General features: G+C 36.2%; 1 protein-coding gene across 1 annotated transcript in view; it reads right to left on the bottom strand.

Moving 5' to 3' along the window:
* LOC131351235 (pro-neuregulin-3, membrane-bound isoform) overlaps window positions 1–18,451 on the bottom strand; it is a 305,849-nt gene that overhangs the window by 10,799 nt on the left and 276,599 nt on the right. Inside the window, exons 4-6 of the mRNA XM_058386559.1 lie at window positions 9,753–9,779; window positions 3,632–3,734; window positions 1,565–1,670 (exon numbers count right to left, since the gene is read on the bottom strand). Coding sequence (XP_058242542.1) covers window positions 1,565–1,670; window positions 3,632–3,734; window positions 9,753–9,779 — 236 coding nt within the window. The remainder of the gene's footprint in view (window positions 1–1,564; window positions 1,671–3,631; window positions 3,735–9,752; window positions 9,780–18,451) is intronic.

Here is an 18,451-nt window from a genome sequence, read left to right as displayed (position 1 = left end):
GATGAGGTCGTGAACCGAGACACATATTAAAAACATATTTCTCTTGTTATTGATTTGGATGCTCTACTTATACAGTGAGAGAGAAAAATCGATTTTCTTCCGCACCGCACACATCACGGCTTCGACTCCTCCGCTTCTCTCTCATGATAGACAGTTTGTTACTTAAACAAAAATGGAAAAGAAAAGCGATAAACGCAAAACGATGGATTTTTACAAACACTTATTATTTATTTTCAAAACCAGTCCTCCAGCACTGATTGGATCACTGGTTTGGTCTCTAACCCTTCCCTGAATCACTGGGTTGAGTTGACTGACGTCCAAATTACAGCCGTGTTTTGTTTGTTAGCAGCTAGTAAGCTGATACACGATGGATGTGTCTGTGGAAGCTAGCTGATAAACGGGAAGCAAGCACTCTTGTGGAAATGAGAGCTGCTCTTGGAAACACACAGTGATGACGAGAAAGTGTGATGGGATTTAACATGGATGATGTCACAAACACTGTGTCGAAATGGAATACATATGTAATGCTAGTAGCTACACGGGTAGTTGAGCTGTAAGGAAGGAAAAGATATGACGTCCTTTGAGAATGAGCATTGATTTAGGATTGTCCAGAAAATATGGGTACGCTATGCAAAAGTTTGTGCACCCCTACCCATCAAGCTTGTAAGAACTTGTTAAACATCTCATTCCAGATTTATTCCCCCAGATGTTGGATTGTGGCTGTGGGGATTGGTGATTCAGCTACAAGAGCATTACTGAGATCAGACTCTGATGTTGGGATGATGAGGAGACTCCAGTTCCAGTTCATGTCAGGGGGGTTGAGTCAGAGTCAAGGCTCTGTGCATGATGCTTGAGTTCTTCATCAGCTTTAACACACCGTGTCTTCATGGAGCTCAAGGGTTTTGTGCACAGATGCATTTTCATGCTGGAGCAGTGTTTGAGCCTCATAATTCCAGTGAAGGGAAATTCTAACAGTTAAACTGTTTCCCTAAAGCCTCATATAATGTTCTATACAATTGTGTGCTTCCAAATTGTGGCTACAGCTTGGTTAAGAAGCACATATGGGTGAAAACGTCAGGAGTGCACAAACGTTTGTGCATCTTGTTTGTATAGATATTTATGAAAACTTTTACTCCTTGAATTTCCCTTTTTTTTTTTTAAATGATGAAAAATATAATTTAATAACTAAAATAATTAATTAATTAATATTTAATAAATAGTAATTTAATAAATAAATATTTAAAAAATTTTCTCAGCTTGTAAAAAATGGGAGATAAACTCTCCAACTTCATCTATGATATTCTCAGGGGCTTGTTAATGTTGTTGTGACTTTTTAATGATTTTTATTTAAAGAAATGTTATGTTCAATGTTATGTAAATGTTCAAACATCATTAAAAAATAAAAAATAAAATAAATAATGATGCAGATATCGATGAAGTGAAGTTACTGATAAATCCTGGTGGTGATGGATTGATTTTCTGGGTTTAACAGCTCTGCTTCTTCCTTTCTTGTATTTACCGAGCTTAAAAAAAAAAAAAAGAAAAAAGAAAAAAGGAGACTTACGCTGTGCAGCTGGAGGCCGGTGTGAGTCTTACATGGTTGGCTGACGCTGTAGTTTTTCAGACCTCGGCTCTCTTTCAGATGTGCCTGGAGCTTTTCCCGGCGTCTCCTACAGGGGGCAGAGCAGACGTTAACTCGGAAACATCTCAAACCACAAATATATACAGTCATAATGTCACGCTTCAAAAATAATGTCACTCCATAGCTTTATCCCTGTGTGTTAAATTCACCGATGAACAGCAAGGACGCTTTTTTTTTTGCTTTGCATCATCAGGATGCTCAGTCGGTCATGTCATTACAGTATATTAGCTGCTTTATTGAAATCACACGGCTGTTCTTCTTCCCGTTCTGCTCCATAAGCCATGATTGACAGCTGCTTTTTATTCCTCTTCTGTTTGCTCAGCAGCACTAGCAGACTCTGACTGACTCTAGCTTTTAGCTCTGTGCTTTCGGCTAAAAAAAAAAAATTAAATAAGGATATGAAAAAAGATCAAAACGCAGAGCGGAGATGGTCTAATATTTAGCCGCAAGCTTATTTGACCTTGAAGTCGTGAAAACGGCTTTAAAACATTTTTATTTTTACCTATAATGTTATTAGGAAAATTCTTACACGGTCATGATGGACTGAGTGCTCTGGAGTGAGCCTGGAATTCACACTGCTGCATGAAATGTCTCGCTGGTGCTAACCTTGATGCTTGTTGCTTATTATATGCGCTTAAAACACACACACACACACACATGACTGAATGACTTGCATATTAATATTAATCTCTATAAGCAAAAAATAATCTTATATCTCAGATCAAGAAATCGCTAGATCTGATACCTGAAGCCGAGACCAGAACACAGTCTAATCTACAATCGATTCATGTTACCGAACCAAATGATCCTTAAATCCGGCTAGTTCTAAGCATGCTAACTGCTAAGCTCGGTTCTGGTGTGTCATTATTGTGCTTCTCTGTTGGTCAATTGCTAATTATTCGCTTCAGGTGTGTAATCAAGAGCCAGGTTCGGGGCTTGATTTGGTCTTAAGACTTACTCTGATTGCACTGAGATCAGTGTTTGATGTGTTTCTGAGTCTGATTTGTTCCTCCTCTGCTGGGTTTAATCTGGTTTTGTCTAGTAAATGTTTTATTCACGCTAATTAGACGGTTGATTTCGATGTGAGTTGTGAGCATGGTTTTACTCTGCTGTGCTTGAGTTTTCTGTCATTGTTTTTTTTAAATATGAAAACAGCGTAAGGAAGAGATCTGGGGTGTTTCCTGAGGTGAAGATTGTCTGAAGGGTTTAATGTATTGTATCAAAGTGTGTACATAGTTTAATATTTCAATATTAAATATGATAGCAGAGCTAAACTCTTGACATCAACATCAGGTTACTTGCAGTTGAAATGTATAAAGTGGATTATTTTAGGAAATCATAAATTATTCATAATGCTATAAAGAAGCCAGAAGGGATACAGGGGCTGATTTCTTTCTATACCAGACTGTAGACTGTAGATTCAGCCTCATCATCATAATATTAACACCCTAAACTGTCTGAAAGCAGCAGATATGATGCTTCTGATTATGGTTTAATGTTCTGGAAACCTTTATAGCTTTGATGTAAAGAGTGTGTTGTAGAAATGTCTTTAAGTGACATCTAGTTATACGCCTGAGTGTTGAACAGCTTTACTGTTTCTTCTATCCGATGTTCAGATGGAAGCCCGACATGACCTCAGTTTGAAACACATAACAATCTGCCTTTAAGCTCGTATCCGTCATCTGTTTGCTCTAAATGTTTATGCACTACATTAGATTCATAAGTACAGCCTTCAAAACTATTTATGCTGATAGAATTAATCTGAAGTCAAAAGATTTTTTTTTTGCGAAGGGGTGCAGGGGGGAAAATACACCTGGCATCCCTGAGGTACTTCTTATTCCAGCCTCGTCCTTCCTACTAATCATTATCTTTCTGGCTTCCTCAAGACTGTTCAAACGCCCATCTCTTTTAGCACTCTACGCTTTGAAATAAAATAAATAAATAAATTAAAAAAAAACAGTTCTCTTGTGGATTCTGCACCATACTCACTTGTTCCGGCAGTACAGAGCCATGCAGAGTGTGCCCAGAAAGCTGATCCCCATGGCGATGCATGTGATTGACAGCACTTGCCTCTTGTAAACCTCTTCGCTCTCTGTTCGGAGAGAAAGGCAGAAGATGAACGCATGAGCGTGTGAAGTGACGATTTGCACACCAAAGCCCTCCATACATATTCAATGCTCGAGAAAGGATTTGTACTAAACATGTTTACATGCATGCGAGGTGTTGTTGTTGTTTTTTTTTTTTTATAGCGCATCGTGATCGTTGTCGCTTATCTCTAAGAGAGATCTGGTTTTCCGGGGGATTGGGGAGTAATGCACGCGTCTCTGACTGGGTTTTTCAGTGCCACCGGAGAAGACTTAAAGCCCTAATGGACACCATTATGTATGAAAAATGGCAGCTGTCCCTGTTCGTATGAAAGAGTAAATCACGCTCGGGTTCGCGGCTATTAATAGCCAATCAATCAGATTAGGCTCAGACGCATTAGACTTTTACAAGAAAGGTAGCGCGCGCAAAAAAATGCACTCAATACAGGGTGATAGATACGCTCGCACTGCCGAGCTCCTGTGACCAGAAACCCGACGGTTTCATTGACCGAAATGCCATTGTAGCTCGTGAATAAAGGTTTGAAAGGACAGGGAAAGCTTTAATAACCATTATGTGACTACATTACTGAGCCAAGATTCAAAATTAGAGATTTAACAAAAGCTCTATGTCCAAACACGGATCTTCTGCTATTAGCTAGAGACAGGAAGCAGGGAAGGGATAAATATAATGTATCTGTGACGCACAAAGTTTGCCTTTTTTAAGGCCACATTTCAAGAATTACTCTATTCATGTAGTCTATTCAGTTATGACCTATTTTTTCTTTACATTTAATGAGTAAAATTCTGGAAATATACCAAATATATGAGCAAATATAACCCTGTAAATAGACTGGTTTTAAATATATACAAAAATATATACAAACTATATCTAACTATAAACATATACATATATATATATATATATATATATATATATACATAACTCACAAAAAGTTATGGATATTTGACTTTTGGGTGAAATTTATGGAAAATGTAAAAAGTTCACGCTACAGTGATTATATCATGAAAGTAGGGCATTTAAGTAGAAGCATGCAGTGGTGATTTCCTCATCTCAAACAATTTATTGAAACAAAAGCCAACAACAGTGGTGGGTATACCACAAGAAAAAATGTCAACGTCTCAATAATGTCATGTGCCCTTGACCATCAATTACAGCTTGACAACGACGTCTCATACTGTTCACGAGTCGACTTATTGTCTGCTGAGGCATGGCATTCCACTCTTCTTGAAGGGCGGCCCTCAGGTCATTGAGGTTCTGGGGTGCAGGGTTACGAGCCTCTACATGGCAACTCAGCTGATCCCATAGGTTTTCTATGGGATTCAGGTCTGGAGAAAGTGCAGGCCACTCCATTTGAGGTACCCCAGCCTCCAGCAGCCATTCCCTAATGATGCGACCTCGATGAGCTGGAGCATTGTTGTCCATGAAGATGAAATTAGGCCTGTGTTGTTCATGCAGGGGCACAATGATTGGATTAATGATGTTATTCAGGTAGTATTGGCTTGTCACTGTACCATTCACAAGATATAGGGCAGTTCTGTATTGAGTAGACACACCTGCCCAGACTGTAACACCACCACAACAGTGGCTGATGCATAGCACTCACCTTGACGTCTCCAACATCGTTGGCGGCCATCATTTCTGCTCAACGTGAATCGACTTTCATCAGAGAACAGCACTGAGGCCCACTGGTCCCTCGTCCAGCGCAAATGCTCCCTGGCCCATGCAAGACGATGACGCCTATGCCTAGTGGTGTGGTACCCTTGCAGGTTGTGTAGCACGCAGACCACGCTGATGTAAACGGTTTCGAATGGTCTGATGTGACACTTGGGTGCCTCTCACCTCCCTTAAATGTGCCTGGAGTTGATTGGCATTCATCATCCGGTTCCGCAGGGCACTGTTCACAATGAAGCGGTCATCAACGTGGGATGAGGCCAAAGGATGTCCACTTCTATGCCTTTCTGTGACTCTTCCAGTCTCTCTGTATCTCTGTCGCAACCTGCTGATGACACTCTGTGACACTCTAAGCTCAGTGGCCACTTCCCTCTGAGAACATCCTGTTTGAAGCCTCGCAATGGCGAGGTACTGTTGATAAATTGTTAGGTGTCATCTTGGTCTCATGATGTCAGAATGTGAACAGCATGATGAAGAGGACTGTTTAAATACCAATTATAATTGAACCAGAAAATTTATTGGTGGATTCATGGATCAAACACTAGTTGCGAATTTTGCCGTTAAGCACCTTGTTAGAGAACAGCAAGTTATGCAAAAAGTATTGAAACACTGAACAGTTGGACATGTGCATTCAAAAGTGTAGAGAAGGTCAAATTAAGTTCACCTGTAAAGGTTATAGTGCATTTTAGGTGCATCCTGAAATTTCACCCGAAATCCGAATATCCTTAACTTTTTGTGAGTAGTGTATATATACACACACACACACCGATCAGGCATAAAATTTTTGAGCAGTGAGAGGTGAAGTGCTTAAGACTGGTGATCTCCTCATCATGGCACCTGTTAGTGGGTGGGATATATTAGGCAGCAAGTGAGCATTTTGTCCTCAAAGTTGATGTGGTAGAAGCAGGAAAAATGGGCAAGCGTAAGGATTTGATCGAGTTTGACAAGGGCCAAATTGTGATGTCTAGACCACCGGATCAGAGCATCCCCAAAACTGCAGCTCTTGTGGGGTGTTCCCAGTCTGCAGTGGTCAGTATCTGTAAAAGTATCCTTTAAGTCCTGTAAGTATCGTTGTGAGGTACAGCAACGTACAGCAAGAATCTGCTGCTAACACCTTGATGCCAGATACCACAGCACACCTTCAGGGATATAGTGGAGTCCATACCACTAAGGGTCAGGGCCGTTTTGGCAGCAAAAGAGGGGCCAACACAATATACAGTAATATATTATATTACTATAATCCATTAAATAGACATATAAGTCATATAGAAATGGTTTCAAAATATTAATAAATGAATACATTAATACGTTCTGTAAATAATTCTACATGCATATCAATCAGCCATAACATTAAATCCACCTGTCTAATGTTGTGTTGGTCCACCAAAGAAGCCCAGTCTCTTTTGGACTCCACAAGACCTCTGGAAGATCATTATCCTGTTCTAGAGTTCATCTTCGGTTGACTTAACCAGTCATGGCAACAGGAATTTTGTCCATGGGGTGCCAAAACTTTTAAACACCACTCCATACTTATTTCATTTACTTACCGTTTAAAAGCCTGTGTTCTACAACACCTACCTACAAGGTGTATGTCTATTTTTTGTATATTGGTTATGTACACGGCTTACCGACTGCAAGGTGTAAATGAGGTAATTTGTCTTAGTGACATTTCAAGTTTGTGATTTTTCTCATCAACTCAATCACAAGCAGTGAAATTCCGCCTCAATTATGTACGATTCATCATCTTATACGGCAAAGGAGAGCGGTTTCATTATCAAATTCATAAAAAAAAGCAGCACTTTGTGAAGTCAGCTGACCCGTACTCATGTTTCATTAACATCACCAGAGTAATGACTCGGACACAATCCATCGTTTATCTCAATTATAAGGTAAGGAACGTTTGGCCAATGAGACGAGTGACCAGACGAAGTATTTCTCACTCGAACAAGATCCATAGACGTGACTATCATGTCTTTGTGTCACCTGAATATAGTGTCTGTATCTGTACACTGTGCGTCCTTGATTTCTGAGCATCACATCCTGAGTTTTTCAAAATCCAGCCAAGATAAAGCTGGATTTCTTCTTCTTTTGCTCATGCTACGTTCAGTGTTCCCCAGATTTACTGTGAAATTGTACAGAATCCAGGCTGCAGCAGCTGTCAGTACAAATCAAGCCTTTGTGGATGAGGAGGAGAATGTCTGCCAAAACTCATGAGGATGTGTGTGTGTGTGTGTGTGTGTGTGTGTGTGTGTGAGGGTAGTCAACTGTCTGTAAACTGAAATCTTTCACACTTCACTTCAGTGCCTGGTGTCTCCTGACCTTCAGACATTCAGACTATATATACGTGTGTGTGTGTGTGTGGACTTTATATACATGCATATTTCTATATAACACACATAACTCAATTTCAATACAATAATCAGATAGAAGAGATATTTCAATCTTAATGAATATGAATACGAATAATAACTGGTGTTGATTTACGTGTTGCCAGATTCCAGCAAAATCCCACCCTGAGTATATTTCCAAAACCATACATAAAAGCTTAACAAAAAATGTCTACAGTTTCAGTATTCTTTATTTAAATTCTTTCCTTTTCAGTATTTATGTGGAGAAAATTTTACATTCTTGCACAATACACAGATATTAATTATATTGTTCATGGATCATGTTCCGTCACCAGTGGTAGTGGTCACGTTACAAGCTATTCATGGGAATCTTTACAAGACATTGGTCTTAAAGCTCATTCAGGAGTGCTCTTTTAGAAGGAAATAGTCAACGATGAGTTTATGTGATAAAGCAAAGCTATCTCCAGCCTGAAGAACATCTTATACCATGGCGAGTTTACGACATTTCATTTTTTTTTTTAAATTAATCCAGAAATGAGTTTTGAATACATCAGAAAATGTAAAACCTCCCTGTTACAAAGCACTAACGTCTACTAACACTGGAGACTCATTCCATTAAATGTTACATAAACATCTCTTGTCCAATCAGATATGAGAGTTACAACAGTGCCTTTGTAAAGTTGTAACCTTTCATAATTTCTTCATTTTTGGAATTAAAAATGCTGATGAGGAGGAGATAAGGGAATGGTGTTAATTTTTTTCCTTTTCCTTCCAGCTTCATTCACTTGGAATCCATTAAAACACAGATCTTGATCGTGAGAACACTTTGAGATTTTGGATTGGTTTGTTCTTCTCTTTTGAGAACCATTTGATCTGCTGGTTAAAATGGCCAACCAGTTGTCCTCCAAATCACTTGCACCAGCCACACAAGACTCATCTTTCATTCTAAGCACTTTACTTTAAATGGACCAGGTCCGGAGTAATGGAACCATATCTCTGACGCCTTGTTAAGAAAAGTTTCTTACACCTTTGGGTTCCAAAGTTGTAATAACAAATGGGTCATAACGACACCCTTAATGCCATGCTAATAAGCTGGAATTTGTCATTAGCATCAAAGGAAGCTGTTCCATAAGCTCAGCTGAGTGCACTAAAAGGATTTCCAGACGATCAGGCGCACTATTGAGCTTATATTCCATCCGTCTCTGTTAGAGTAATGACGGTTACGCAAGATCGCACAAGAGTGTGGCTATGCTCATTATCAACATGGCTGTTACGAATAAACTTGCAACTGCGACTGAGATGCTGATCTAGAACAGTTCTAGAAAGAAGTCAATAAGTTTTTGGACACAACATGGCTGTTTATTTTCACTCAGCTAGCAGAAATACGTCCAAAAAAATCCATAGCTAGCTCAGATCGATTTCCCTTTAAAGGTGAAACTGGCGTCTTTTCTTCCATTCCATAGATCACATTTAAAGCTTCTGTAAGGAAGCATTTGGTGATATTTCAATGTTACTCTTCATCCTTAGTAACTGCCTGATCAGGGCTGTGTTTGGTTTTAATTCGGCTACTAGCTTGCTCATATTGTTGGAAACAGAATTCGAATTGTTCGAAAACATCACAGGCAGCTACAAACAAAAACACCAGTCCCGTCCCACCCACTTCTCAAGTTCAGACCAATTATAAACCGGAGTGATGTAGCTGAAGTTAAGCCAGAATTTAAACACACTGAGATTTCTACCTCTGAGTTTTTTCTAGTGTCCAGTGGCGCCGCATTCATTTTAACTGTTAACTGTTTTAAGCCACACCCACTTTGGGCTGAAATCCCAAAAATCTGATTTAATGTCATTCTACCCCCCCTCCCCTTCCCCAAAAAATTTACTAAATAAAAGACACAGACAGACAAGGGAGTCATTTACACACCCAGCTTGACTCATTAGCAAGCAATAAAACAAACAAATAAATAAATAAATAATTCCTTTCTTACCCATGAACTCGATGCCCAAATGATCTGCTGCTCCATCAGGAAACAAAAGAGAGAAAGAAAGAGAACAAGGTTAGCAACAGCTTTCCTTCACAGAGCTTGGTGTTAAGATTGTATCATGTTAATTCCGGAGTCTGTGGATGGACCGAGGATCAGCTTCAGCGTTAGCGAAGACACTACTGTTTCTAGAAAACCGCTGTCATCCGTTTCTGCCAGTGTTGCTCACTGTCCTGTCATTATGCAGTAGACGTTGAGCCGTTGAATCCTTCTCCCCTCCTTGTCGTCTAGACGTAGCGAGCATGCAGCTACAAGATCACGTCTTTCAATTGCTCTGTGATGAGATAAGAGACGAGCTCGACGGTCATCCATGGCTGCCCTTTTGAAATTTTTTTATAAAATCTCGAGAAGATACAGTTTAATCAAAAGGTTAGCCTGGCGAGGATGTTTCGCTGATGTGATGTAAAAATAAAGGCTACAAAAAAATGAATTATTTATTTATTTATTTATTTATTATTAAATATTTTTTATTTTACTTTTTTTTTTTTTTTTTACAAATGTAATTATTGTGTAAAAAGTATTATATGTTAAATCATTATATGTATATAATAAATATATAATTAAATACATTAGTCATAGAATTAATTCCACCATTAATGCATTTATATGATAATATTTAATGTTTTATATTTAATTCTATAAATATCATCATTTACCTTACAGTCATTTGCTACAACGGAAGTTTCCTGAACTGTCTGGGAAAAGTGCAAAAGTTTGTATGCCCTCATCTCTTAAGTCATGTACACATTGTTTTCTAAAATCCCAAACAACTAATAATTAATACATGACATAATAAAGAGTTAGAATGAGATTAATGTCTAATAAGAATAATTTTTCAATAGTAACAACAACATTCTGGAAACGAGGATGATTATTCTACTAAAGCTTTGTACTAATCAGGTCAGACTCAAGACTGAAATTAATACAAGGTTCAAGATCTGCTTTACTGTCTTTTCTCTGCAGTTAAAAATAAAATGATTTTCCTTTCAGACAAAATCCTGCAGCACAGATAAAGAATAATGTCTGGTTTATGGAAATTCTGTGTATAAAAAGTTGTAAATGGTGTAAAAAAGATTCCAAATATACAAATATTAAAAATATAATAATAAAAATATCAGATTATAATACGGTATCAACCTAATCAAATAATAATCACTAAAAACATACAGCAATTTAAACCTCCAGAATTTTTTATCCAGTTTTTTTTTTCTTTTTTGAATACCTAAATAGCTTTTTAAATAAAACATAACCCCACCCATTCTCCTAGACACCCAGAATTTTTATTGAACGGCTGTAGAAATATTTATAAATCACCATAATATCTCACTGATTGACCTCAAATTGGGCAGAAAGATTCTTTTTTTTTTGTATTTTAATGTACAGATTTATATAGAAATATATTTGTATTGTATTTTTATATGTGTTTTATACAGCTAAAACAGCCCGGGATCAAACTGACTGCAAGGAACACTGAGGCCACAAAATGTGTACAGGAGGCTGAAAACATTATTATATTATTATGGTCATTTTATGATAGTTGCCTGTTTGTCCCTATTCAATTAGGGAAAGTCATTATATATGAAGCAAAAAAATATGTCAAACATACAGTATATTTAGAAACATTATAGATTGAATAGGGTCAAGGATAAAAGTCTTCTCACTAAAAATATTTTACTCCCAAAAGTTTTCCATATAAATCTGTAGGAATCGTCTGGTATTTCCTGATATCATTTTATTTCCTTGTTGAAATGTTTAAATTTCCTGGTTGGAATTTCTGTAAACTCTGTATACAACAGCTCTGAATGGTAAATGGGAATAAACACAGGGGCTGAAAGGGGGCAATATGGTCGACCTGCCAGGTCGCAGTGTGAGAGGAAGCATACGGAGAGGCAGGTGTAGGATGTGGGGTTGCAGATTGGACCATACCTCATATTTCCCCTCACCACCTGTGTACACACACACACACACACACTCATACACACTCATTCACACACTCATGTACACACATACCCAGTCAGCACTAAAATGAAGACTTTTCCTGGTGAGTTGTCACATAAACCAGGTATGTAAGCAAAACATACAACTGCAAGCAAAGTGCTCTAAAAAAATAAAAATTATTAAATAATAATAATAATTAATAATAATAATAATAATAATAATAATAATAATAATAATAATAATAATAAATTAAAAAAATAATTAAAAAATAATTACCAAAAAAAAGTAAAATAAATAGAAATATACAGAAGATAATTCAGGACCCCAGCTCTAAGTGTTGTTTATTTATTTATTTATTTTTGTATTTTTATTAGAAGACCTGTAAATAAAAAGAGCACTCGACTATTTCCCCTAGTTACAACCGAAACTGATTCACGACAGTTATTTTTATTTGGCGAACAGCAACCCGCAATTTAACAGCCGTAAATGGGACACAAATTACATTTCCAGCTTCAGTGATCTTTAGGTTACGCTATTAACGAGAAAAATGATTCATTCTGTGGTAATAAATGTGAAAATGAATAAATAAGCGTAACTTTCTGCACTACTTTTAACTTGGAGAATTTAAATATAGGTGTGTGCTAGACACACACACACAGACACACACACACACACAGGGAGGGTGGTTGGATATGAAGCCAAAGTGCCTAGCAATAAATAGTATTTACTTCATTAATTTATTCCTCTATTAATTCCTTCTTTCGTTTTACTAACTGCTTTCTGAGGCCTGATTCCTCATGTGTTAGTCTTTAACTAATAAGTTAGCATACAGGAAAACCTGGACTGGTCAGAAATTCTCTGGGAATGGGTGCAACTGGTCGAAATTCCTGCTAACTCCCGCTACATAAAGTGATTCACCACAGCTAGTAACATAGAAAAGTTAGTTTATCACTAGAGCTAGTAAAATAAAGAAGCTAGTTTAGAAATGCCGCTAGTAACATACTGTAGAGAAACTAATTCATCACCACAGCTAGTAACATGGAAAAGCTAATTCAGTACCACTTATACTAAAACACAATAGCTAGTTTAGCATCACATCTTGTAAAATAAAGAAGCTAATTTACCCCAGCTAGTAACATAAAAAAGTTCATTCATCACAGCTAGTATCATACGGAAGCATACAGAACATTCATTCACAGCTAGTAATATAGATAAGCTAATTCGTCACAGCTATTAAAATACAGAATTTAATTCCACAACAGAGCTAGTAAAATATAGATGCTAATTCATCACAGCTAGTAACATAGATAAACTAATTCAGCTCCACAGATAGTAAAACACAGAAATTAGTTTAGCATTACAGCTTCACAACACAGCTAGTAACATGAATTCACCATAGCTAGTAAAATACAGATGCAAATTCACCACAACTAGTAAAATACTGACACACAGCCATAGAGAACACATAGAGAAGCTAATTCATCACAGCTAGTGAAAAACAGAAGCAAATTCATCACAGCCAGTAACATCGAGAATCTAATTTAGCAACACAGCGTGTAACATAGAAAAGCTAATTCATAACCACAGCTAATAACAAAGATAAGCTAATTCAGCACCACAGATAGTAAAACACAGAAGTTAGTTTAGCATTACAGCTTCACAACACAGCTAGTAACATAGAGAGGTAAATTCAGCATAGTTATTAAAATACAGAAGCTAACGTGCTACAGAAAGTAAAATACAGAAGCTAGATTAGCACCACTGCTAGCAACATATAGAGAAGGTAATTCTTCACAGCTAGTAAGATACAGAAGCTAATTCTTCAGAGCTAGTAAAATACAGAAGCTAGTTTAGCACCACCGCTAACTACATATAGAGAAGGTAATTCTTCACAGCTAGTAAGATACAGAAGCTAATTCTTCAGAGCTAGTAAAATACAGAAGCTAGTTTAGCACCACCGCTAACTACATATCGAGAAGGTAATTCTTCACAGCTAGTAAGATACAGAAGCTAATTCTTCAGAGCTAGTAAAATACAGAAGCTAGTTTAGCACCACCGCTAACTACATATAGAGAAGGTAATTCTTCACAGCTAGTAAGATACAGAAGCTAATTCTTCAGAGCTAGTAAAATACAGAAGCTAATTTAGCACCACCGCTAACTACATATAGAGAAGGTAATTCTTCACAGCTAGTAAGATACAGAAGCTAATTCTTCACAGCTAGTAAAACACAGAAGCTAGTTTAGCACCACAGATAGTAAAACACAGAAGTTAGTTTAGCATCGCAGCTTCACAACACAGCTAGTAACATAGAGAGGTAAATTCAGCATAGTTAGTAAAATACAGAAGCTAACATGCTACAGAAAGTAAAATACAGAAGCTAGATTAGCACCACTGCTAGCAACATATAGAGAAGGTAATTCTTCACAGCTAGTAAGATACAGAAGCTAATTCTTCAGAGCTAGTAAAATACAGAAGCTAGTTTGGCACCACCGCTAACTACATATAGAGAAGGTAATTCTTCACAGCTAGTAAGATACAGAAGCTAATTCTTCAGAGCTAGTAAAATACAGAAGCTAGTTTAGCACCACCGCTAACTACATATCGAGAAGGTAATTCTTCACAGCTAGTAAGATACAGAAGCTAATTCTTCAGAGCTAGTAAAATACAGAAGCTAGTTTAGCACCACCGCTAACTACATATCGAGAAGGTAATTCTTCACAGCTAGTAAGATACAGAAGCTAATTCATTATAGGTAGTACCTCAGAGAAGCTAGTTTAGCAACACATCTAGTACCACAGAAATACTACCTCAGAAATGCCTTTTTAAAGCCTTCTCTCAGAACATTTCACACAGTTTAATCAAAATAACTAGCAATACACGAAAGAGAACTGTGATGACCTGCTAACGTGGCAGCACGCACAAGCAGATGAGCGTTAACTGTAACAAACTGCGTCTGATTTAATTTTCACTTCACGTGTTACTTCATCGATTCTTTTGCTAATAGCGTTTGACCTGCACATGCAGGGAGCTGGATTCGTTTCTCCCGCCAGTGATAAGAGCCGGACGACGAGGCAGTGAGCCGCAACCTCAGGACTGAAAGTTGAAGATTGGGATCTGCATGCGGCTAATCAATATCTGCTGATTGCATTTCAGTGGCCGGTCAATATTAACTAGATTATACCGCGACGCTTTCATGGCTCTGTTACGAACCATTCTTTTTAAAAAAATTTTTGGTTTGATGGCAGCAGTGTGACGAGTCTTTGAGGGCAAGAAAAAAAGAGATGCTTTCCTCATCATCCTTATGGTTTTTGGGTTTGGAAAATAGTTTGAGAAACCCGTGAGGAATTTAGTTATTATTATTATTATTATTATTATTATTATTACTGCTGTTGTTAATGATCTAACCAATGATTATATAATTATTATATAATTATACTATATTTATTTAATAATTAATTTACTATGTTTTCAATTATGGCTATTTTATTTAATAATATTCATTCTGTTTAAATTATTTTGCCCGCATCATTTCAGGCTTATATAACAAAAAAATATATAACTTTTTTTTAATTAGTGAACAGTGCATCACCTCAGACTTTTTAATGTCAGCAGCCTTCATGAATTGTCTAAAAAATAACTAAAATAAATTTATTTTACATTTTCATTCTGAACAGTTGGGATGTTTTAATTTTGCATTTCCATCATATTTTAAATACTTGAATAAATAATTTTAAATATTTCACATGCAATTATGCAAGGTTTTTGCCTAAAAAAAGAGAAGAAAAAAAAATAAATCCATAAATATTCCAAATTTACATTTGACAAAGAAGCTCAAGTGTTACAGTAAAATCCAGCGTTCTATCAACAATTGAACGAATTATTAATTATATTTAATATAAATCATTTGTCTGCCACACAGTGCAGCATGTTTACTGTTAACTGCTTTGGGTGCTAATCATACACTAGTTTTGTTTATTAATATAACAATCTGTTAATTAAGCTAATGATCTATAAAGTACATTATTTTTATTAGTCTTAAGCCCATTTTACTTCAAAAGTTACTGTAGAAATAGAATAATAATATGACTTGACTAAAACAGACAGAAACTGAGCTCATGTTATTTATTTATTTATTTATTTATTTATTTATTTATTTATTTATTTATTTTTAATTGTAACTACCCATAGATTTTGCAGTAAAATGAAAGACTTTCCATCAGCTGAAGGCTTGAATACAGTATCATCTCCTCCTTTCCAAGCTACATTATCAGCTTTCCTTTCCTCTAAAAATGTCCTTTCTCTTCATCCTTATCCTCTACAGAAAAAAACGGAAGCTGATTTCTCTCTCACACTCAATTGCTTTTTTTTCCTATTCGAAATCTTTCAGTCTCTCAGTCTTTTCTCTCACTGGCTTAAAAGTTCAGATGCTTTGTTACCTTTAAGTCTTTTCACTAAGTAAAAAAAAAAAAAAAAAAAAAATGTCTGGTCTTGTAAATGATCGTCTTCAGAATCCAGCAGATCATTAATTAATAGCACTTAGTTAATGATATGATGTGGAAACTGGAGCAGAAATAAAGCAGACCTGCAGTGCATACTGATGATACCGAGAGAAATTAAACTCCTCGTGGGAATTAGCAGCTCTTCTTTCCGATTCATCAGAGGGTGTTGATTCATTTTCGAACGTCGCCGGCTCTGATGGCGGAGAAATATTAATGCGCTCGGTCGACGAAGAGCATTGGGACGTTTTAGTATTCAAAGGTTCTGGGACCAGGGATTGACTGATTATAGCTTCTAGAATGAATACAGTGTGAAATTCTTTCATAATATGAAATGTAACTAGTAATGGGTTCAAAAAATTCTACAATATAAAATGGAACTAGAAATGGATAAAAAAAAATCTAAAATGTTAAATGGAACTAGAAATAGATAAAAAAAAACCCACAATATTAAATATAACTATAAATGCTGTATATATTTTTAAAAAATCCACAATATAAAATGTAACTAGAAATGGGTTCAAAAAATTCCAAAAGATTAATCGTAACTAGAATTTGATTTTAAAAATTCCACAATGTTAAATGTATCTAGAAATGAATAACAAAAATCCACAATATTAAATGTAACTAGAATTTCCTACAGCATTAAATGTAGCTAGAAACAGATAAAAAATTCTACAATATTACATGTAACTAGAAAAGGATTTTGTTTTTAAATCCACAAGATTAATAACTAGAAATGCATTTTAAAAATTCTACAATGTTAAATGTAATTAGAAATGGATAAAAAAAATCCACAACATTAAATGTGACTAAAATTGGATTTTAAAAATTCTAAAACATTAAATGTAACTAGAAATGGATAAAAAAACATCAGTATTACCTACAATATTAAATGTATCTCAAAATGGATAAAGATTTTTTTACAATGTTAAATGTAACTAGAAATGGATAAAAACACTCCAACATTAAATGTAACTAGATATGGATAAAAAAAGTATTTTTCAATGTTGAATGTAACTACAAATGGATTAAAAATTTCTACAGTGTTAAATGTAACTAGAAGTGGATAAAAATGTTACAATATTAAATGTAACTAGAAATTCATAAAACATTTTACAATATTAAATGTAACTAGAAATGGATAAAATGTACAATATTAAATGTAAATAGAAATGTATAAAAATATTTTATGACATTAAATGTAACTTGAAATGGGGGGAAAAATCCATTACATTAAATGTAATTAGAAATGGATTTAAAACGCTCTATAATATTAGATGTAACTTGAAACGGATTAAAATAAAATATTCTGTCACTGATTATTTTCCTATAACTGCATAATCCCTGTAGTTACACTGATGATAGTTTAATTTTTTTGTGGTTTTAGACCACCAGCAACTCCAATAAGACACTGATGGAAATTAACGACTTCTGTTTTAAAGGATTCAACAGAAATGTATTTTAAAGGTTTGTTCAGAGTGCTTTCCTGACCATCACTGCATACAGTGCTTATTTTAGCTGAGATGTAAAACATTCATATAATCTTTTTCTTTTATTTCTAATTATGTAAATGTTATATAAAAAGTGTGACTGTTACATAACCACAAGTCTTTAATATCTGTGTAGGATGTAAGATCCGGTTCATGCAGTTGATAAAGATGTCTTGCGAGGATTCTCACAGTGTCTTCCGGCGATATCTGATTGGACCTGCTACTCCGTCCCTACCCTGATATAAGACCTGATAAAAGGTGATTGGGGCTTGTATTGAAAATCTTATCTTCCAAACACACAGACACACACACACACACACACACACATGCTGCAAGGAAGAATGAAGGGGCTTGAAATTGGGGGAGTGAAGAAATAGTGGCCACTGTGGTAGAGTGAGGAGAAGATGACTGAAGGGTGGGTAAATGGAGAGAGAGAGAGAGAGAGAGAGAGAGAGAATCAGAGAGAGAGACACACACATAAAGAGGGAGTGAGAGAGAGACTTGGAGAAACAGAGAGAGACACAGAGAGAGAGAGAGAGAGAGAGAGAGAGAGAGAAACACAAGGACAAACAGAGAGAAATAGAGAGAGACACACAGAAACACAGAGACACACAAAGAGAGGAAGAGAGAGACACACAGAAACACAGAGAGAGAGAGAGAGAGAGAGAGAGAGAGAGAGAGAGATGGTTGTCAGAGGTCACTGGATAAAACAGCA

Source organism: Hemibagrus wyckioides, linkage group LG03 (genome assembly GCF_019097595.1).
Source record: "Hemibagrus wyckioides isolate EC202008001 linkage group LG03, SWU_Hwy_1.0, whole genome shotgun sequence".
Taxonomy (NCBI): Eukaryota; Metazoa; Chordata; class Actinopteri; order Siluriformes; family Bagridae; genus Hemibagrus; species Hemibagrus wyckioides.
Note: the sequence above shows the minus strand (reverse complement) of the source record. Positions and strands in the feature narration are given on the sequence as shown.